Below are 22,302 nucleotides of genomic sequence, written 5' to 3'. Positions count from 1 at the left end.
ATCCTGAGGTGTCACCCAAATATCCAAACCCAGGCACAAATCATTTCCCGTGGAAACCTTCCCCCGGGCTACACTTCCACATCAGCACAGGAGTGGCCCTTCTAGGGGCAGAGTGATGCAGGTCTCAAGCACCCCTGCAGCTCTGGGGCCCCCCTAGGATGGAGGTTGGCGGGTGCAGCAAGGGGAGGGATTGAGTTTCGTGACGGCTTCCCTTCAGCGTTTGCGTCTTTCCACAGGGGATTTGCAGCTGTTTTCCTTCCAGCCCGGGGCACTGTATCAGTACCACTACACCCTGGATGTCCAGCTCCATCACACGGCCCCACCAGCCCCTGGGGGAGCCTGGCTGCGGGCTCAGGCGTCAGTCCACGTGCACCGGCTCTGGAGGGACCAGGGTGGGGAAGAGCTGCTCCAGGTGCAGGTGTGTGGGCTGGGAAAACCATCACAGCACCCTTTCTAGCCCAAGTCATCTGAGAAACAGCCTCTCTGACCAAAATCCATTGCCTGCAGGTAAAAATACCCACCAGCCTTAGTGTGGCACGCTTGGTCACTGCTCTCTGCCGTCTTCTGCTGTCGTAGATCCGTGACCTGAAAGCCCAGCACGAGGAGAGGAGCCAGGATGGCCCTGGAGGTCCCCCTGCAGAGATTGAACTGAGCCAGGAGGCAAAGGCAGAGCTCCAGAAGCCGGTGTTCATCTCCTGGAACAGCGGGAAGGTCAGCTGGACACCTCCTGGGCTTGTCCGTGCCCTCTGCAAAGCGCTCCTGCGCTCACCCCAAATTTTCCCAGCTATGAAGCCCATAGGAACTCTTGCTGTCTGGTCTCCCACGTGTCCCTAGATGGAGCCCCATCCTCCAAAGGGGCTGCAGCATCCCATGTTAAAAGCTCTTCAGTCCTTACCATGGGATGCACTTTCCTTTCTGACCCTCTCCTCTAAGGCTCTGGAAAACCAGGGTGGGGAGGAAAGGGGAAGGAACATGCATCCACAAAGCTCCTGTTATTGGGGGATACAATCCTCCATGAGAAAACTCTTCAGGTGTTTACAGGGTGTTGCTCAGGTTGCAGGGGAGAGACCTTTTGGCAGCAGAGAGCCTGCGTGGACCCCTCAGAGATGCCCCCTCAGCAAGGTGCCACCTCTTTTCCCCCCCCTAGGTCAAAGCTTTCTATGGGAATGAAGCAGAAAGCATCCTGGTCTCCAACCTGAAGCGAGGCATCATCAGTCTGCTCCAGCTCCAGCCCCACGCCGGCACCACAGTGGAGGTACGTGCAGAGCTGGGGTCCAGATCCTGCCCAAAAGCCAGGGACCATGATGGACCAGGAGAGCTGGCCCTGGAGCACAGGCAGCCCAGGTTGCTTCAGCAGAGGAGGCAAAATTCAGGATAAAACAGCACTGGCTTTGCTGCTCCAGCTGGGCACTGAGCAAGGATGACTATTGGAAAGGCAGACGGCTTAAAATAACCTCCAGATGATTTTCAGGAATGGGCACACTTAAGAAATAATGTTTTTTCCCTGGACAGTAGGAAAAGTGGAGAAAAATACCTCTGCAAGCATTCCTGCCAAGCAGGATTTGCTTTGCCAGCAGCCAGCAAATGGCAGGGAAATCCCTCCCTCCAGAGCTCAACCGAGGCTGGAGTGACCTGTGAACCATGTGGAGTAACCTCAGAACCCAAAATGCAGGCACAAAGATGCTGCTGGTGTCAGCCTGAAATGCAAAGATGCCCAGATGGAATTGGAGCTAACACCTCCCAAAATCCAGCCCACTTTTCCAGCTTTCTGGTGATTTTTCTATTTGTTAGGTTGTCCTTTGTGCCTGTTCTCTCCACAGATTGTTTTTCTGAGGGTGATCAAAGCCAGTCATCCTTACCCACCCTGCTCACTCACATCTGTGTTTCAGGAGGACGCCTCTGGGAGCTGCCAAGTCACCTATGCCGTGTCCAACCACTCCATCACCAAGACCAAAGATCTCCTCAGCTGCACAAAGCCGAGCTCTGGATTCACCTCTGTAAACAAAGCAAGTCCTTTGCTCTCCCTGTGGTGGGCCCAGTTGATGTTTTCTGGACTTCAGACTCCTTGGATTGGGGATTAGGTTGACAGGACCAAAGGCCTGTGTTTGTTTTGTTTAAAGCAGTAGCCCATGTTCAGCCCTGACATAAACAGATTAAATTCTGTGGCTCTTCATGCAGTTATAGCCGCCACGATCAAAACTGAAGGGTTTTTTTAAAATATATAAATTCCACTGAATTCAATAGAAGAACGGACAACACCACAGAGAGCCCGGGGGCCTTGGCAGGGGTCTCAACACCGGCCAGTCACAGGGTGATATCATCATCACTAATGCCATTTGCTGCCTAAAACCACCACTTGCACCTAGTCCAGCCCTTCCCCTTCCCCAAGCCCTGCCACGAGCAGGCCCAGCTGCTCCGAGCATCTCCCGGCGCTCCCGAGGCAGAGGTGATGTCCAGAAGTGCGTCATTCCTTTCGGGAGGAGGAAATCCAGGGAGCTTCCCAAGGGTCACCACGCAGCAGGGAGAGGAAGTTGAGCATTTTTTTTGGCATTGCCTCGGTGGAAATTGCTGTTGCTTTCCCTTTTGCTTGGGGAGCGTCCTTGGTGATGCTCCCCGGGAATGGGCACTGAGGGCCACTCCTCTTCCCACACCGTGCAGCTGTGTGGGAGCCGACGCTGTTGAATGGGCCTGGAGGAAGAGCAATGCTTTGGGAGGCATTTACTCCCAGTTTGCAGTCTCCAGGCATCACCCACACCAGGCAGGAGCATCCCCTGCTCCCTCTGCTGTGGCTGAGCCCAGGTAACACCACCCTGTAATGAAAGTCCACGTGGTGTCACCAGTCTGTCTCCCCACATCAGCCACAGGCAAGGGCATCCCCCTTGCCGTGGTCCTCCCCTGGTGCTGCCTTCTCCCACACCTGGGAAGAAGCTGGGCTCTTCTGGATTTCCCTTCCCTACATTCTGCAAGCCAAGCAGGTGACTCTGTGGGCCGGAAGGTTCTTTTTCTGCTGATAGAGAGAAAAGGTTGCATTTTTTCCTCCTTTCTTCTCCTTCTCCAAGGTTTTTGGAGTCGAGTGGCAGCCCAGCAGCAGAAGCCAGTATGTGGTGAAAGACAACCTCCTGCAGTCAGCCCTGGCAGAGGAAAGCCATGTGCTGGCTCCAGCCCTGAGGTCCAGCTCTGGCATCAAGATCAGTTCAAGGTGAGTGATGCCCCCAGCCAGGAGCCACAGAGGGTGTAAATCACAAAGCACTTCCCAATGGCTTCTTCTCCCTCCACAGGCAGCAGCTCCAGCTACTGTCTCCTCCAACGCCTGGTCCAGCAGAGGAGTCTGGGCAAAGCCTTGAGGATGTGCTGGCTGGCACAGAGGGACGGCACCAGCCCCTAGGCATGGCCAGCCTGCCCTTCAGGAGGGTCTGCACCAACTGCCCGTCGGTCAGTGATGCTACTGACCCCCAAAACCTACCCCATGCTTTCCCCACAACCTGGACACTTGTAGGATTTTGGGGTTAAACCACAGTGGTACTTTTGGAGGGGCAGGAGCACACACAGCAGGGTTGAACTCATTACAGCTCTGAGGCCAGCAAATATTCCCGCCACAGGTCAGGCCAAAGAGGACAAACCAGGGATTATTTCTGCCTCCCCAGATCCTGCAGGTTTCTCACTTATGAAATCTGGAATTGCAACAAAACAATGCTCTCAGTTGCTCCTGCTCTTTTCCTGGAACTCACCACAAATTGGCCTTCAGCACAAGTCCTCAGCAGTGGGGCTGTGAGGCTGCAGTCGATGCCTGCAGGCAGTTGCATGGGCCCTTCCCATTCCTAAATATTTCCCTAGTGTAAAAAATATCCCACGATAACAGGGGGGGAAAAGGAGGCTAAACCCCACCTAACAAGCCTCACCTTTGCAGCTGAGAGCCCACCTGAAGGCTTTGGACAGACGGGGAGTCAGAACAGAGCCCTCAAAGGTGGCGACAGCCCGGCAGTTCCAGAGGTTCATCCGGATGCTGCGCAGTGCCAAGAAGAGAGATGTGCTGGAGCTGCTGAGGAGAGCACCTGAGGAGACACGGTGAGACAGCCAGGAGCTTTCTTGCCGAGATTCTCAGCGTGCAGAACCCTGGCACGAAGAGTCATTCCTGGCTGAGACAACTGGAGTCATTCGATGCTGCTCCATTCCCCCATCCCTGCTCCAGGCAGCCACAGAGTGCCAACGTCCTCTGCTTTTCCTTGATGCTCTGCATGGGTTTTGAGGGTCATTCCACTGATGACCTCCCTCTTCTTGCTCCAGCCCCTTCATGGTGGAGGCAGCGGTGGCTGCACAGTCAGTGGCTTCCTTGGCAGCTCTCTCAGAATTCCTGGATTTCAGCAAGGAGGAGTCCAAGCCCCTCCTGGAGAAGTTCCTCTATGCAGCAGCTTTCTCACCCCGGCCTTCGGGAGAGCTCCTCCACCTGGTCTTAGTAAGTATGGACATCTCTTTTCCTCCCTGAGGGTCCTGCACCCGGGATGGATGATGGATGCCTGCACCCATTTCAGGCAGGATGGAAGACCAAGCATGTTTTCCTGAAAAAGGAAAATATGTTTTCTGTAGAAATAAATCTTCCTGCTTAGGGGGTTCTTTTATGTGCGTTTAATGGGACACTGGTGATGGGAGCTGATGCTTCCTAGCAGTACAGTGCACATAATAAAAGCTTAATTAAAGCTGCTGTGAAAAACCAGTGGTTTATCCAATCAAACCGTGCATGGCCTCCTTTATGATAGGTAAGAGCAAGTTTTTCCTTACTTTTGTGATGAACACTCTGAGATAAGAGGTCAAACACATTGCTCCTCTCTCCTCCCCTCCCCCCCCCCTTTTTTTTTTCCTGCGTAATAACGCCCCTTTTCCTGATGCCCAGGACAAGCTGGCTGGGAAGCAACTGGCCCCTGAGACCTGGGAGATGGGGATGGTCGCCGTGGGCTCTCTGGTGGGCAAGCTGTGCCAGCAGAAGCTGTGTGGGCTGCAGGTGGGTCCTCTGCAAACCCTCGCGGGTTGGCTTTTCCAGACACCCCCCCAACTCCAGGCGTGCCCAGAAGGTCTCCTTCCCCTCACCTCACTCCCCTCCTCTTCTGCCCTCCCGAGCAGGAGGTGGAGCGTGGGGTGGAAACCATCCTCAGGGGGCTGAGCGGTGCCGAGGAGGAGCCTGAGGTGGTCATTTACCTGCTGGCCCTGGGGAATGCGATGCTCCCTGGAACCATCCCCATCCTCCTGGAGCACGCTGAGGAAGGTCCTGCTGCTGTCACCACCACGGCCATCTCCGCCCTGCGGCGATTCCCCGCTCGGCACATCTCCAGCAAGGTAAGGAAGTGCAGCTGGCGAGGCTCGGTGTCCTCTTCACACCCAAAACCCGAGCTGTCGGGGTGCTTTTGCACATCACAGCACCCTTTTCACTTCCCTCCTGCACCAGGTGAAACGAGCAATGAGGAGGATCTTCCACGAGAAGAGGAAGAGCTACGAGAAAACCTGTCGCCTGGCCGCCGCGGAGATACTCCTGGATAACCACCCCTCACCCATGGATGTCATCAACATCCTGCTGGCCACCCAGGAGATGGAGACAGAGACGGCAAAATTCCTGCTGCTGAAGGTCCAGAACAGCCTGCACTCCCACCACCACCCGGCAAGGTGGGTCTGGAGGGGAAGGTTCTGTTCCCTAATGACCACTGACATTTTCCCTTCCTCCCCTCCCAGAGCTGACTCACCCTTTCCCTCTTGCTTCCAGGGAGATGATGAAAGACATCATGGGAGACCCGCAGATAAACAACTACAACTTCTTCTCGAAAGTTGGCGCCTCCTCTTCTTTCTCAGGACCCCTGACAGGTGACAGCCCAGAGGACATTGGTCCTAAGAGGGCTAAAGGAGGGGCTGGCAGGGAAAGGCAGCTCCCAGGAAAGGCTTGACCACTATAGAATGCCCCAAAATCTCTGTGTGAGGTTTCTGAGCACGTCCACCAGCACCAGCTGGTTGCCATCACCTGAGATACAAACATACATACCCTTCTCTAACACCCCTACAGCAGGAGGGCTGGGCTGTGCCACATACTTTCCCCAAATCCTGCTAATTTGAAAGAGGAACTTCAGCTGGACCTGAAACCAATGGTAAATAGTAGGTGGGAGTCAAGGTATTTCACTCCATTCCTCAGTTCCTCTGGTATTTCTAATAAGCTCTTCAAAAAGGAGAAACCTGATACTGAGATTAAGACACAGCAACAACAAAATAATCAAACTCCAGAGAGATTGCAACAAGCAACACTTGCTAAATATCTGCTTAATTCTTCATGCCCCAGCTCTCATTTCTGTCCCTCTTCAAATTAGCTCAGTCTAGCTTTGTGGGGGTTAGTGAGGGTGGAATAGCCAACACTGGGGAAATAAAAAACAACCTTGCAATGCTAAATCCTTCAAATATTGCAAGAACGGGAGGAGAAGGTGCACAGCTTTCCCCTCTGGATCACGAAGTTTCATCAGATATTGAATGGCCAACACAGGAGATCCATTCCTACACTACCAGCCATACCCTCTGTTGAGGAAGCTTACAAATGACCAAGGAGCCACCAGCACCCTGCTTTTAGTGACCTCCCAGTTCCTGTAATCATTCTGGAGGAGCTTTTCCAGGAAGCCACCCTGTCCTGCTGAGCACTGACGTGGTGACAGCGGGCACAGGGGATGCACTCACCAGGATCCCAGCCTTGCACATCCCACCTACAGCCTCTGTGTTTCCATGCCAGCCTGCACCCCTGCTGCTGCTCCCAGAGCATTTGTGGTTCACCACCATTCATGAGCAAAGAGAGATCGTAGAATGGTGGAATGGTTTGGGTTAGAAGGGACCTTAAAGCTCATCTAGTTCCGACCCCTCTGTCGTGGGCAGGGACACCTTCCACCAGAGCAGGTGTGCCAGGTGCTGCCCAGGGATCCTTATGGGCACCTCTCTGCCTTTCAGTCACCCAGGACCTGCTTTCCACCTTCGGGCTGGACCTGCTGTTTTTGGAGGGAGGATTCCTGAGGAAGAGCGTCTCTGAGTTCTCCCTGCTCAGCCGCGGCCGGCGGCTCCGCGCAGCTCAGGTGCGCGGCTGGGAGAGGGGCTGGGGGGTGGTGACAGCACCAACCCCGCAGTGCCACTGCCCTGTCTGTGCGTCCCCTGCTAACCTTCTTAGGGTGCCCAACCTCCCCTCTGCACTCAGAGTGCAGAGATCCTCAGAAACAGGTAAATTCATACCCAGATCACCAGTGTGAAGCCAGGCATGCCTGCTCTGAAAAAAGTAGTCCCTCCACTCCCCCAAAAAACAGAGGATGTGACACTGATACCTCAGGGTGCTCAGGTTGGATGCCTCATCCAGCCCACTCCACGGCTGATCTCCCAATCCTAAAGGTGCCCACCCAAGGGTTGGACAAGCATAGCAACTCAAACAGTGCTGTGGGACACAAAGCACCCTCCAGCTTCGCTCTGCGCCGCTCGCACGTGTCCACCTCCGTGTTCTAGGTCACCTTTGAAGCACAGGGGATGGAGTCGATGATGGGAGAGAACGTCTCGGATGGGGAAGAGGAGCCGGAGCTCATGGCCGGGATGTCTGTCGCCTTCTTCGACGTTCAGCTGCGGCCGCTCGTCTTCTTCCAGGGATACGCAGACCTCATGGCCAAGGCCCTCCTGAGCAGTGGAGAGCCCACAAGCGTGGTCAGAGGGAACCTCCTGCTGATGGACCATCACCAGGTACTGGCTGGGGGGGAAACAGTGACCTGTCTCCATGACAAATCCTAGTGAATCCCACAAAGTGAGCCGGTGGTTGTTACTCGCCGCAGATACAGGTCTAAGGGCAAGGTGGCCCTGCTGGATCTGTCTGGGCGTTGGTAAACAGCAGGATGGGTGGATGGATGGCTTTGCCATGGGCCATAAGTGGCATGGCTGGAGTTCCTCCCTTGCAAACCCTGCTGCAGGCCGGGGATAAATTGTTCCAGCAGCCACAAGTCACTGCCGGTATCAGCCACTCACGCCAGGGCAGTGCCCAGTCACAGCGAGCTCTGCCTTCTCCCTCTCCCAGGTCATTCCTCTGCAGTCTGGCCTCCAAGTGACCATCAAACTCCAGGGTGGGCTGGGGCTTGACATTTCAGCTGACGTGGACGTGGGCATTTGGGAGCAGGAACTCAAAACCGGCATCAACGCGAGGTGAGCGGGTGGGGAACCGCTTGGCTGTGGGGATGGGTGTGCCCAGGGTCTCAGCACCCAGCACCAGGGTGGCTTTCCACAGCCCCCAGCTCTTCTCCTGGCGGGCCCTGGTTGCCCTTTTCCATGGCCAGACCTCAGATTAAGGTGTTGATGGAGTTGTTGGGCCATTCTTCGGTGACCAGGCCCGTGTGCTTCTCTCTCACAGGGGAAGCCTCTCCATGGATTTCCAGGCAGAACTAGATTCCCCTTTCCTCCAGGCCACCCTGAGGAGCCAGGCAGAGGTGGAGACCTCCATCCACTTTGACACCACGCTGAGGTTTTCCAGCAGCCCCGTGCTCATGTGCCTGCAGCTGAGAGAGGAGCAGGCCCCATACAGGTGAGTCCCTGGGTACAGTCAGATTCTGGAGAAACATCATGAGGTGCTTGAGATAAAGGAGAATTTCTTGGGAGGAGCTGGGAATCACTGGCCATGCACTTACCAAGCAGGGTGGGTAGAAACTGGTAGGAATGGGGGAAGGACAATGCAAGTCCACGACAACAGGGGTGGAAGCACCATCCCTAGACCAGACGGTGAGTGTGGATGAGGTCCACCAGCACCGCAGCCTCCTGACCATCTTGCTGTCACCTCACCCCACAGAGAAATCTTCACAGTTTCCAAATCCGCCGGCAGCCGGAGCAGCACCGCTCGGAAAGGCAGGCGCGGCACCGTGCCCGGGAGGGAACTTGCCTTGCACCAAACCAACTCCGAGGTCTGCAACCTCCTGCTGACACCAGAAAAGGAATAGGTGAGTCAGAGCACTCCAGGACTGCAGAAGTGCCCTGTCTCTGCCACACAACCCCTTCACAAGGACCTTCGAATCAGAAAAGTGCTGCAATAAGGACGTCAAAAGAGGCCGCAAAAGGAAGTGCTGCAGGACAGCCAGAGGCACCCCTTGCTCGGGGCTGGAGGAGCCAAACCTGCCCTCACGCCCCAAAGGCTGAGATTTCCCCCACCTGGACTCTTCCCCTTCAAGGGGAAGGCCTTGCTGGCTGATCCTTGTGAAAAACAGGACCGTGATTCCTCAGAGCCCGAGAAACCCTCCCACAAGCCCACACCCCAAAATGCCCCCTTTTGTCCCCATTTATCAAAGCAGCCAGGAGGGAGCACATCTGCAGCCAGCTGGGAGGAACACACAGCTTTTGTGGCTGCCAAATCATCCAGGAACACGTCAAAAAAAACATCTCAGGAGGAAGAGTGATGGTATCTAACTTTTTTTTAACGTACCCTCAGAGACACCTCAGAATAATCCTCAGGGGGAGAGGCAGAGAAGCAAGACAAAATGTTGTGTGCTCTTTCTGGCTTACATGAAAGTGTTTGCATTTATTTGCATGCAAAGGCAACCCAGCTCCCCCCCTCACAGCTTGGTGCCATCATCTTCATCCTGGGGGGAACTTTGCTCTCTGTTGCCAGGGATGTGGTTGGTGGCTTCCTGCTCTTAGTGTCTGCACCTGAATTTTTCCACGTTTTTGGTTTTTTTTTTTAACTTCTAGGATAGGCAGGGCTGCAAGAGCCATCTGAGGTTGTTAAAAACACCTTGTAATTAATACCCACAAGGGCACAAGCATTTTAGTGTTTGCAAAGAGCAGATTGAAAAGGTGTTTTGAGATTATCAAAGACTCCCAGGATGAGGTGAAAACACTGAAAGTGGAGAAATTACAGCTCTTAACAGGTGGCCCACAGAGCTGGATCTGAAGTCAGCCACACTCAGCTGGGCAACCAGATGCTTTCAAAGCTTCCAAGGTGTTTTAAAAGTTCTCCAACCTTTGGGTATTATTATTTTTTTTAATGAGTGCAGGTGGTACAGCCCATCCCACGGGGCTAATGCAGATGTGGCTGCCACAGAGGGCAAAAGATTCTATTTGGCTGACACAGTCCCTCCTGGATTGTGAGAATCTATCACAGAAGAGCTTGGACAAACATTACAAAGCTGTTCCTTCAAGCGAACATCCTTCAGGGTGGACATAATTCAGCCAAAACTGCGAAAGTTAAATAGTGGGATCACACCTCCATCCTCTTCCTCCTCTTTATCAAGGCCAGCACGGACTAGATGTGCCTTCTGCTGGTGCCTGCAGACCCAAAACCCATCAATCCAGAGGTGAATTCTGCCTGCAGCCTCTCATCTTCATTTTTGATCCAAAGCTTACATATTAATGGAGAAGCCTCTGGCCTCTCTTATCTCCTGAACAGCAGTTCCCCTTCTCTTTTAATCGAGGCAGCAGATGGAGATAAGATTTCCTGCACCCTGCATGGGGGAAGGCAGCGTTCCAGCCACAAAGAGATAGAGCAGCTTCCCTTTTCTGCTGATATTTGGGCTCTTTTAGGTGACCATTTATGAAAATCACAATTACCTTGGAGTAAATATTGTTCTCCTGCTCTGCATTCTGCTCTCAAGCTGGATTGTTATCAGCCACCACCACCACCACCCAACACATCTCCAGCGCTGGAGGGAGGCTCAGAAAGAAAAAGCAGCATTTCTTCATTCCTCCCTGATAAAAGTTTGCATTTGAAATATTTTTTAGCCCTTTTTTTGTGTGCTATAAAACATGCTTTTTATGGGGAAAAAAAAAGAGGGACATCGAGTATATAGTTTAAATTGTGAGCCTGACAGTGCAACACTGAGTCTCCTGGTTTAGGGGGAGGAAAATGGTTTGGTTTTCCATCTGGGGACACTAATTACCAGTGCTTTGGTTATGTACAGAAATAAATGCCATGTGCTTTTACATTTCTCTCTTCGACTCTTATAACTTCTCTGGACACACGGATGGGAAGAAGGGAGAAGCACTTCCAGCAGGAACAGCATGGCCAAAGCTCTCCGGGGACTTTCTAGGTCTGCATTTAGGGGTGCTCCAGGGACATGTGGCAAAATGCCCCATCAGGGCTCCAAAACTGGGGTGTGAGGGCTCCCTCTGCTCCTAGAACCGCCCCCCCCCACCCTGAGCACCCTTAGGGCTGACAAGAGGGGGTTCCCACGAGGGGCTGCCTCAGACAAAGCCAAGAAGCACCATCCTGCCATTTGGGACCTTTTTTCCATTGCTCTCTTTCCCCTTTCTCCTTCTCTAAATGAGATGCAGAGAGGCAAATTTGTCATTCAGCTGAGATTCACCCTAAATTTTTGAACTTCTAGTCTTGTCCTGCCAGAGGGGGCCAGGTCCTATAGCTGGGACTGGAGCTGGGAACGGTGAGGACATTTCAAGAGAGATTTTACCACCTTGCATTGCTGCTGGAACTTCCCCTGGCTGTTTCCTCCCATCCTGTCACTGGCTCCCCAGGAGCAGAGCCCGATTCCCCCCCCCGACTCCACCCCCTTGTCAGGAAGTTGTAGGGGGTAAGAAAATCCCCCCCCCCCCGAGCCTCCTTTTCTCCAGGATAAACATCCCCATCTCCCTCAGCCTCCCCAAACGATCCTTCCGTCCCATGAAAGGGATGTACAGGGAGGGGTGGGGTGCCAGAATTGATTCCTGCTGGAGATCCCCCAGGAAAATCACTACCCAGCTGCCAGGGACCTTGCAAGGGGGCAGGGGCAGAGCATCCCAGAGCCAGGAGCTGGGGCGGGGCTCCTGCCGCCTCTCCAGGAGTGGCTTTGCACGGCATTGCTGCAGATCAGCAGTGACCTCCAGTGGCTGCTGCCGAATCCAATGGATACGCCAGGATTCCCCTCCGATCCCACCGGGGTGTCCCACAGCCGGCACACAGGGTCGTGGGGCCTTTGTGATGGATCAGGGCTGATCCCTGGCAGCCCTTCACTGCCCTGAGCTGCGTTCTGGGTGGCAATGCCATCCTCTCCCGGCCTCCAGCCTTTGCCATCACGGGCGATTTCCCGTGTTCTCTTTTCCCCCCGCAAGCCACGCCACTCCCGGGACGTCTGGTACAGCCCTCGGGAGAGCGCACGGACACCGCTCGCCAAACGGGGCCATAGAACATTATCTGCCCGTCTATCCCAGCTGGCTCCAGGGACAAAACTATCACGAGAAAGCGAGCACAAAAGCGTGTGAGAGGCTAAACCGCGGGCAGGCACCGGCTCTCCCTGGGTCAGAACTCTGATCAAGCCACTGCTCTCTCCTTCCTCGACAGCTTGGTAATTAAAAGATTGTTGTTTCCTCACTGCTGGGCCCCAGTGACTTCCCAGACTCCAGGGAAAAAAAAAAATCAAAAGAAAAAGCGGTTTGGAACTCACCAAAGCAGAGGGGGGGGGGTAAATCTCAGCACCGAACTGTGGCAACCTCACCTAAACCTCACGTAGAGCTGCAGCTGCACATCCCGAGCCCCTGCTGGAGAGCTTGCAGCAGCCCTGGGCCGTGCACATCAACCTGCAAGGCTTTCCTGAAAGCACAGGGACACTTGTCCTGGAGCCACAGCACCCTGGAGTCACTCTGAAGCAGACTGCGGGTAAGCAGTGGAGCGTCCAAGGAGCACCGATGGGCAGGGTTGCTGTTATAACCCGCCCAGCCGTCAGGGATGGAGGGGAAAAAAAAGCTGTGAAGCTGCAATGGGACACAGCTGGGCAAACCACAGCGGCTGTGCCATGAGGTTATCCCTGCAGGAAAAGCTGAGGGGAAGAAAGCTCAGGGCCAGGGCCGGTGAGTCAGGCAGGGAGCCTGGGAACTGGCTGAGCCGAGCTAATCAGTCTCCAGGACTGGGATAAAGCCCTCTGGCACACCAGGGCCAAAACCCATGGGAATAAAAAAAAAAAAAAAAAGCTGATCTTCTCCTAGAAAATTGTTCTACCCACTCCATCTTGGCCAGGAGTGCGAGTATTTTCCCTTCTATAGGAAAACAGATATTAGCACTGTTTGAAGAGACAGCCAGAGTCCCAATTCCGTGTGGGACAAGGGTACAAAGGGCGACACGGGGACAAACACCTGCTCTGGCCCATCTCATAGAATCAAAGAATCACAGAATGGTTTGGTTTGAAAGGGACATTTTATGCTCACCTCGTTCCACCCCCCTGCCATGGTCAGGACACCTTCCACCACAACTAGGTTTGTTTCAAGCCCTGTCCAACCTGGCCCAGCAAGAAACCCACTGAGCACAGCCACGCCAGTTGCAATCCTCGGAGTCCTTCCTATCCCTTCTAAAGCCAAAAAGTCTTGTTTGCCCGAATATTTTGGCTGTTGCAGCCTCATAATCAAGCAGGGGTTTCAAAGCACTTGAAAACGGGGAGTTTAATAATTATGTACTTTTGCTCCTAACGCTGACACGTGGTTAATGAGGATGTGGTGTGTCGTCACTGTAGCCAGTCAGAAAAGCTACATACAACTCAAATTATTTCCCACTGGATAACTTTCGTGATAGGCAATTTGCAATCAGTTATAAAAACAAGTGTTTTTGTTAAACAGGTACTGCAAAGATCCAGAGGAATCCAGTGTGGTTGTATTTTAAGGAGTGACGTGGTAGGGTTGGGGCTCAACTTTTCAAGAGGGACCATTAAAAACACAAGGGAAAGGACAGAGTAAGTTCCTGCCCAAAGATGCAGCGATCCCACCGTCACTGTGAGCACCAGAGGTCTGCAGGAGACATTTAAAAGGGAGTAAAGCGGGAAAGAGCCCGTGTTGTGGGGAACAAAGTGTCCTCTAACTGCTGGGCTGGTCTCCAGCTCTCTGCTGGCTTAAAAGCATTCCCTGTGCTGATGGCAAGCTGGGTTAGTGGGAGAGCCTGAGGTTGTGGGAAGGTAAATAGCACTTGCTCACTGTAGAGGCAGCCAAAGCTTTTAGCAGAGGTCACAGGCACTTATCCATGTTTTGCTGCACTCCTGCTGTGTCCCTAGCTCCACCACTTACCTAAAGACTCGAAAATCGGCAAATTTATCAGCTTTTTCTCGAAGCGTGGCTCGGTCCAGAGGCTGCTGGTGTGATGTCAGTAACACCCAAGCAACGCGCAATTTGTACCACAGCCTTGCTGGGAATTGCTCTGGAAAGGAATTTCAAAGAGCCTTCCAAGCAGTCAGCACAGGCACAGCAGATGGAAGCCAGGGATCCTCCTGCCAGCGAAGGTTTTCTGGACCAAGCCATCCCTCTGCCCAGCGGGGGACCAGTTGCATGGGAAGATCCAGGATTTTGGGTCAGCAAAGCCTCTCCTGCTCCAACTGTATCCACACCCACAGGCAAGGCAGGAGGGGGGGATTTTTCACATCGCTCTGCCTTCCTCCTGCAGCCTTACCTTAACTAGAGGATGGGTGATGTTAACTCATGACTAAACAATTCTCTGCTAAGGTGACACAAGCTGGTTAGGATTGCTCGGTAGCACGGGGCCACACAGGGAGAGCAACAAAAGGGTCTTGCAAAGTCACCACAAAGCCTTTCCATATCTTGCTGAGGGGAGACAGAGCCATCAGACAGAGTTAAATGTTAACAGGTACATTCTTCACGGTATCCAGTTTTGGGACTCGGACTGAGAATTCCAGCGCAGGGCTCCGAGAAGCAAACAAAAGCATTCCCACCCAGGAAAGAAGGAAAGCCCTTACCCTCCATCTCCCACGTGCACTTGGTGGGCTGTAGGAGCAGGTGTGCAGCAACAGGCCCCAGAGATAACCGTGGAATTCAGCAGGCTACCTCGGAGACTTAGCAAGAGAGGAAAAAGAACTTGTAGGCCCGCCCAAGTGAAACCAGAGAGACCAGAAGCAATTCTGGAACAAAGCCACTGTTTACATTAATTCCATGTAGGGACTACAGATGGGGCAGTGAACTGATGGTAACAAGCGCGTTGCAAATCGGTTCGTGAAGAGTTTGAATGGCTTGAAAAATGTGTAGTTGTGTGATGGAAATCTCCGTGCATTCCCCTTGCCCTGCATTCTGTACATCCCTCCACCAACAACGATGAGTTGAAGCGCTTGCGTGTGATAAAAATTGGGGATTCAGTTTGCCCCAGCTCAAACAGAGCTGAACAGTGTCCTTGTAGTACCCTTGAGTCACCACAGTGAGGAACTCTTGGCACTCCGTGGACACATCGAGCTTCCTCTGCTGGCCCCTTTTCCCTGGGAGAAATCTCCGTCAGGATTCAGTTTTGGGACTCAGGCTGACAATTCCGGCGCAGGGGTTCTTGCAAGCGAATGAATGCATTTCCACCCAGGAAAGAAAACCCTTCCCCTCCATAATACATTCACGTCACATCTATTTCCAAAATCCACAGAAATTAAAAAAATAAAGCTCTGAGGCATCAGTTCCCCCCCTTTAGAGACGGACAACACTCAGTCTTGTTCCATCTCTACTACTTGTATCTAACATTACACCACAGAGGTGACCAGTGAGTTGAAGTTACAGAACCCACGCGTGGTGGGCGAGCACTGAGCCCACCGGGCACACCGGTCACTCAAAAAGTGACACTGTTGTGAAAGAGGATAACACAGTCCAGAAGGAAAAAAAACTAAAAAAGGCCAACTGCTTCAAATTTCGTGAGTGATTGAACTTCCTCTCCTTGCTTGAGGCCTCGGAGGTTGGAGCCCACACAGCCACTCTCAGCGGGCACCTCTGAAACTGGAATCACTCATTTATGGAGAGCTACAGGCAATTCTCTTCACGTGGTGCTGTTGCAATCCTCCAAAGGATTAAATGAAATTATATTCCAAGCTTCCTGAGGAATATCTACCCTGTTTAACCCTTTGCCATCCTAACAGGTCAGCTTTGAACTTCAAGCAAGCTTGAGGAGACTTCTCTTCTGATGCCTTGTGAATTCTTACCAGTTTTATGGACTGGGCTCAATTTTATGGACTGTTTTATGATCTGGAGTAGCTCCCAATATGCACTAATTCCCTCAGAGAGATCTATTCAACATCAATATGCACTTGTTTAATGACTGAAGAGAAAGTTACATCTTTTATTACAGTAAGAATCAACTGCAACAAGATCTGGCCAGGACAGGAACCACCTGAATGAGAATACGTGAGGAGACTGAACTGCAGCTGAGAGTCAAAATTTTGCAGGAAGCTGAGCTTTGCAAAGCAAAGGATGACTAGCAGCACTCAAGGGACAGGAATGATGTACAGAGCCACGTGTGCCACAAAAAAAAACCCCTTCCAGAACATCACAGAATCACAGAATATCCTGAGCTGGAAGGCACCCACAAGGATCATCCACGTTCAGCTCCCGGCCCTGCACAGAAACTCCCAGGATATAGAAACCCACTGCTCAAGGGAAACAATTCCTGTAATGTCTGAGATCACCTATGGAGTTGTGACTTCAAAGGCTGAGGATGAGCCTTCGAATGGAACAGTGATGGTGCTTGTGATGGACAACCTTTTCCTGTAGTGCCCGGAGTAGCGTATCCGGTAGATGCCCAGCTCTGTGCCACGAGGGATGTGCCACTGGATGGTCACATTGCTCCGATTCAGGGATCCTTTGGTCCAGTAAAACCTAGCAAACAAGCCAAGAACCCAGCAGTCAGCAGGAAAACCCACTTTTTCACCTGTTCAAACGACCCAAGAGCTCACCAAGCAGAACGAGATGAAAGCACTCCACTTAAGTACATTTTAAGAGCTTCTTTTGACCTTCCCTCATATATTTAAGGCCACCAGAGCAGCAGCCAACTAGCCAAGCCAAAACCCAGCAGGGCTGAAAAACATCTGGAAACAAGGGAATACAAGTCAGGGGTCCTTTCTGTGGGTGAAGTATATTTCTACCCACGTGTTCTTCCATTTCCAACTCCACATCACCACCCTTGTACGACATCACCTCTGTGAGCAACATTCATCAGCTCAGTCCTCCCTGTGTGGGGAGAGAGGAGGACCATTCAAGAGAAGTGAGATAAGCAGCCCCATTTCAGGACCTTAATTAAAGGAAGGAGTTGAACAGAACATCTTGAGTAAATTTTTTTCTCATACCTGTCTTACTGAGATTGAGAGAAATATTTAAAAAACATGACTGGATGAAAAACCCTGCAGCTCTGCAAGGCGACACCACCTTTGTAGCTCAGTGGGTGTTTTCGCTGAAAACTGACATCCCCAACCTCAACTTTTCTTTCTTGCAAACTTTTTAAATTGTTGTCTGTGTCTCCTTCGTGATGTACAACAAACCCAGACAGCTTTTCCTGATGAAAATCCTACGAGTCTCTCCTATTTTCCGTTTGGCATTCTATTCATCCACATGGTGTGACAGATGGATGGATATAGGCTGGACCCCAACCCTTCTGTAATTCTTACCCCTCCTTCTACATTTCCCAAACTTCTAAGCCTTCATTTCAAATGCCAAGGGGAACACCAGTTCTTGTGGTCTTGACAAGCTAACCACCCAAATATGGACTGATCCTTCCCCGGGAAGCACCATCTGCAGGGTCAAGACTCTGAAATCGGGGAGCTCTGAAATGAAGGCCTTCAGGATAAATTTAAGTTACTCCCAGGGGTCTGTGGGACAGTGAAATCTGCTCAGGGCACCCACCTGGTGTCCCAGGAGGCGTCGTTCTGCACCACTTGCCAGGAGCCTGAAGTGTTGGTGTATCTCTCCACCGTCAGGAAGTTGTGCTCAGTCTGGAATAAAAACAGCAGAGTCAGCCAGATGCTGAAGGTACAGGCGTGTCCCGACCTCCTGTGTCACTTTAAGGTGCATGCTTCACTGGCAAATGTGGTACTTACTTCTGTTTCACTGCCAAATCCCACATAAATGAGGTAAAGAAGTTAACATTAAAAAGAGAACAGACAGGTGAGGTGTTTGCTATCGGTGTCTACGCAAGAGGACTGATTGGACAAAGGAAGCGCTTTCCTAATTGTCTTTGCTTTATTAAAATAATGCACCAGGCTGATAGGATGGAGAGTAAAGACCATGTTTGCTGTGCCTGGGTGGCACTGAGAGTGCCATCTGGCCTGACACACGACGTGGCTGACTCTGACTTCAACAGCGTGAAGAGCTCACAAACGGCCCAACACGGCCACGTTCAGTCCTCTGCCCCAAAAGCACTCTCAGGCGGTGGGAATTCCCAAAGCACACACCTCCTTCTGAGCCCCCAGCAAAGGAAAAAGCACTAGCTAAACATTCACTAATCCCCAAACATCCCCCCCAATTCCGGCGTGGCTGCATCGCATTTACCGCGTTCTCCGCAGAGCTCCGGGGGTTTGCTCCCACGAAAGTCACTTCAGCAACTTCTCCCTGGAGGGGAGGGGGGAAATTGAGGTTTGTATCATTTGTACCATCCCACTGCACATTAAGAACATCCTTTGAGGTTTTTAGGGGTTTGGTTGGTTTTGGGCCGTTTTGGCATGTTTGGTTTGCTGTTGTTTGAAATTGTTTATGATCTCACTTGTTGCAGCAGCAATGGACAATTTATGCTTTGAGGTGGCATTCTGTGCCTTGCCATTCCACTTGTCCTACTTGCTGGATAAACTCCACCACAAAACTGGATAAAATCCACATAAAGAAGGGAGGAAACAAGTGAGACTCTTCAGAATGTCTCCCTGCCTTACTGCTGGAGACAGCAATGAGATGAAAGCCCTTGCTCTGAACATCTTATCTAAATTTTGAGCACTGAAAACAGAACCGTTTCCAACATTTTAATTTCATTTCATTTACATTCCATAGCAGAGGCATCAAAGGTGACCTGATTTCTCCTTGTAGAGAAATCACTGTGCAATATTTGCCTACTTAATCAACCGGTATTTTATTTTGAAGCAGAGGAGGAAATCTACTTGATGGCGAATAAAGGGCTTTTATTTTCCTCTTGATTCACCGCTTTGAATCACATCCAGTGCCACGACACTGGCGTGAAAACACTCGCTTCTCTGCCTTCTCAGCCACGGCCACCAACAGAAACGTTTGGCCTGAGGGCACCGCGACCCTTTGGGGAGCACAGCCCTTTTGGGACAGGGGTAAGAGTTTAAAGGTGGTTTTAGCAAACCCCTGCAGCTCTCACCTGTCGATACTGTTGTCTCACTTCTTGCAGCACATCCCCAAATTTCTTGTTCGCCGGCGCGCGGTCGACGCCCACAGAGGGCAGCAAGGTCAGGTTGCTTACGTTGAAAAACGGGGGCTCTGGGCCACGGGGCAAGTCCTGAGTGGTGTTCTGGGAGAAGGAAGATGTGTTTATTTGACACACACAGAGGCATAACCAGTGTCTCCCTGATGAATCAGATCCCTGCTGTGGCTCTATATCCCACACCCCCACTCGGACAGGCTTTAAGAATAATAAAGTGAGCCTAAAACCAAACTGGAGGATCTTCACCCACGCTCTGCAGGCAGGAGCAATCGCTGCAGGGCACCCTGTTGCTGGGGTCCCCTCAAACCCATCCACCAGGATATCCCAGGGCTGCCCACCAGTCCTGCACATCCACATGACCACAATGATCACGGACGTTGCCAGCAGAAACGTAGAAGACTTTTTTTTTCCCTTTAGGTAAAAAAAAGCAGCAACTTCAGGCCATGCTGAAAGGTTGGAGGTACTTATCTCCCAAACTTTGAACTCAAAATCCCCTCGAACTTCTCAAGTGGTATGAGACCCCCATTACAGGGATTATTTTCATACCACGGGAGTGTTTCTCAAGAGAGGAGAGGGCAGCAATCATTTGGCCTCACTGAGGAACAAATACAGGATTTAAGTGTCTCCAGCAGCCTGTGGCATGCAGAAAAGTTTGATTACCGTGGCAATGGCCTTTGCAAGTCCTCTGTAGAGCTGGATGTAGGCAGAGAGGGTGTGTGGCCCGTAAATAGTCGATGCAGCCTCATATCGTTGAACCTGGCGAAGGACAAATTGGGAAAAGGAGGTTCTGAGGGGCTCTTGAGTGGTTTATACAGCCCATCCTACTGCACTGACAAGATCAGCGCTGTATCAGGGTTTATTTATTGCCCAACAACTTGGCAAAATATTTCTGCTGCAGTTTCAGGCGACTCTTCATTCCCCAGAGAGGACCTGTTTGCTCTCCCAGTTATCACAAGATCATACTCTTTTAAAGGCTCATGATGCTTCAACTTTTTGGGCTGGACAACCCCAGTTCTTCCAACCTCCCCTCCCAGTTTAGGGTTTCTAAACCCAAGGAGTCCAAGCAATGGTCCACATCTTCCTCAAAGCACATCTCCTTTGCCCTGTGGAGACTCAAAACCATGTCAGCCTTTCCACAGCAACGGGGCACTGCAGTTCCATGGTCACCTCACAGCCCTTTTTCTCCAAATTTTTCATTTTTTTTTGTGGCAAAGTGCTCTAAACACACATAATTTCACATGAATTATCACCCCATACAGCCAAAAGCTGAACTGGATTAAGCACGTTCACAGTTCTAACATTTACCTGGTATTCTTCATAGGTGGTGATGTAGTGGGTGTAGACATTGCACAGGCCTGCAATTACCACGTTCATCCTTGGTGTCCCATGGGAATCAAATACCTAAGAAAGGAAAGAAAACACTTACCTTGAAACAACTGCTTAGTGCACAAATATACTGTTGTTATTGCTATTGTTGTTATTATTATTGAAACAATGTTGTTATTATTGTTACGGTGGCTGGTATATTATTATTGTTATTGTTGTTGTTATTATTAGTTACCGGGCTAGAATACAAAGTTATGGTGGGGAGAGGGCTGGACGCTCAGGAAGGTAAACCTGCAAGTGCAATTTGCCTTTATTAACATCTCATATCCACTTCCCAAAGGGAAAGTGGACACGTCACCTCCCATTCCAGTAAATTAAATGGATTGCTTGTACTGGCTTAATGGATTGAAACTCGATGGGTTTGCATCTTTTGGGGAGATAATTAATTTCTCCCGCATGTCAGATGGCACATGCAAAGTCTGTCTGAAGCAGCTCTGAGAAGGAAGCATCTGTGAGGCACGAGACCCATGAGCCCAGCTGGGAGGAGGAGACAAGGGGAAAAGCAGAAGGCTCAGGAAATGTGAAGTTGCAGACATGCCACGCTCTGGAGAAACCTCTTCCTCAGCAGCTTACACTTCTAACAGCTTCCCGCAGCCTGCGGCCAGACATGGTCCTAGGGCATGGAGGGAACAACATCAGGCTCCAGAAACCATAAAATCCCAGAATCATTCAGGCTGGAAAAGATCTCCCAGCCCATGGATCCCCCCTATGCCCGATGCCCACCTTGTCCCCCAGCCCAGAGCACTGAGTGCCACGGCCAGGCCTGCCTTGGGCACCTCCAGAGGTGGGCACTCCAAACCTCCCTGGGCAGCCCCTGCCAAGGCCTGACAGCCCTTTCCAGCAACAAATTCCTCCTGATGTCCAACCTGACCCTCCCCTGGCACAGCTGGAGGCCGTTCCCTCTCCTCCTGTCCCTGTTCCTGGGAGCAGAGCCCGACCCCCCCCCCGAATCCCCCCTCCTGTCAGGGAGTTGCAGAGAGCAGGGAGCTACAGCAGGAATCACTGGCTGGATTTGCAGCACCCCACCAGAAACTCCCACAGCACCCCCAGCACTGCTCAGCATCCCTTAAGGCCCCTCTGAGATAAGCTCAACCAAAGCACCTCAAAAGATTCCTCACTCATCATCACAGCCTGGGTGAGGCCGGAGACACCCCAGGAGGGGGCACAAATAAAGGCGCTGGGGATAAATCATTATCCTATTCAGACTCTCACCATTGTACCACCAACAGTCAGTGCAGCTCATTATCAAAAACCAAATCAGAGTTAACAAGTTCCTTTTGTTTCAGTGAAACTGCAGTTTTGCAGTGAACACTTGAAATTATTTGGGAAGCCTGTTTTCGTCTCGTTCTTTCCCGCGGTGAGTTTATATATATGGATATTTATGCATATATATCTTGGGGGCAATTTTTATCCCACTCTCCCTTTCTACCTGCCCACAACTGAACTACTGCAGGCGGTTCGAATGAAATGCTGTTGGCTGCAATAAATTAATAACTAAATAAATTTCTTTCCTGAGGGAATACCCACGTGAACTCTCCGGGAACAGCAACGATTGCCAGCGAGCCGATGGTGGCGATCTGCACGTCCACGACGTCCGGGTGCCACGGGTGGGGCCAAGTCATCTGCAGGGGGATAAAAAGTGGGCGCAACAACTTCAGGATGGTAGGAAAAAATGATAGCTGGAGTGTTTTCCTTCCTCCAGTCATGAAAATTAAATAAAATTTATTTGTGAAACGCAGGAGAAGGTGTTTTAGTCCCACGTGCACAGCAACTTGTCTGACCGTCACAGTCACACAGGG

The 22,302-nt window shown here is 51.6% G+C and overlaps 2 protein-coding genes across 2 annotated transcripts in view; one reads left to right on the top strand and one right to left on the bottom strand.

Annotated features, from left to right (window-relative positions):
• Nucleotides 1-236: 236 nt before the first annotated feature.
• Nucleotides 237-8,969, top strand: LOC114071321 (microsomal triglyceride transfer protein-like; the record flags this gene model as incomplete). Its single annotated transcript, XM_027909129.1, has 17 exons — nucleotides 237-418; nucleotides 577-711; nucleotides 1,148-1,255; nucleotides 1,890-2,006; nucleotides 3,060-3,199; nucleotides 3,279-3,432; nucleotides 3,908-4,065; nucleotides 4,285-4,453; nucleotides 4,889-4,996; nucleotides 5,116-5,328; nucleotides 5,438-5,652; nucleotides 5,750-5,847; nucleotides 6,964-7,085; nucleotides 7,504-7,731; nucleotides 8,060-8,184; nucleotides 8,390-8,560; nucleotides 8,822-8,969. Coding segments are annotated over 17 exons (2,591 nt in total), but the record flags the coding sequence as incomplete, so codon positions are not given.
• A 7,044-nt stretch (nucleotides 8,970-16,013) lies between these two features.
• The window catches only part of LOC114071322 (putative neutral ceramidase C), a 19,154-nt gene continuing 12,865 nt past the window's right edge, over nucleotides 16,014-22,302 (bottom strand). Inside the window, 8 exon segments of the mRNA XM_027909130.1 lie at nucleotides 16,014-16,569; nucleotides 17,590-17,678; nucleotides 18,235-18,294; nucleotides 19,055-19,204; nucleotides 19,778-19,873; nucleotides 20,423-20,518; nucleotides 21,077-21,116; nucleotides 22,031-22,125. Of these exon segments, the coding sequence (XP_027764931.1) occupies nucleotides 16,380-16,569; nucleotides 17,590-17,678; nucleotides 18,235-18,294; nucleotides 19,055-19,204; nucleotides 19,778-19,873; nucleotides 20,423-20,518; nucleotides 21,077-21,116; nucleotides 22,031-22,125 (816 nt within the window). The 3' untranslated portion in view covers nucleotides 16,014-16,379.

The sequence above is a fragment of the Empidonax traillii genome, unplaced genomic scaffold (genome assembly GCF_003031625.1).
Source record: "Empidonax traillii isolate 1590-97213 ecotype Southwest subspecies unplaced genomic scaffold, ASM303162v1 scaffold1952:size47221, whole genome shotgun sequence".
Taxonomy (NCBI): domain Eukaryota; kingdom Metazoa; phylum Chordata; class Aves; order Passeriformes; family Tyrannidae; genus Empidonax; species Empidonax traillii.
This window is presented reverse-complemented; position numbering and strand designations above follow the sequence as displayed.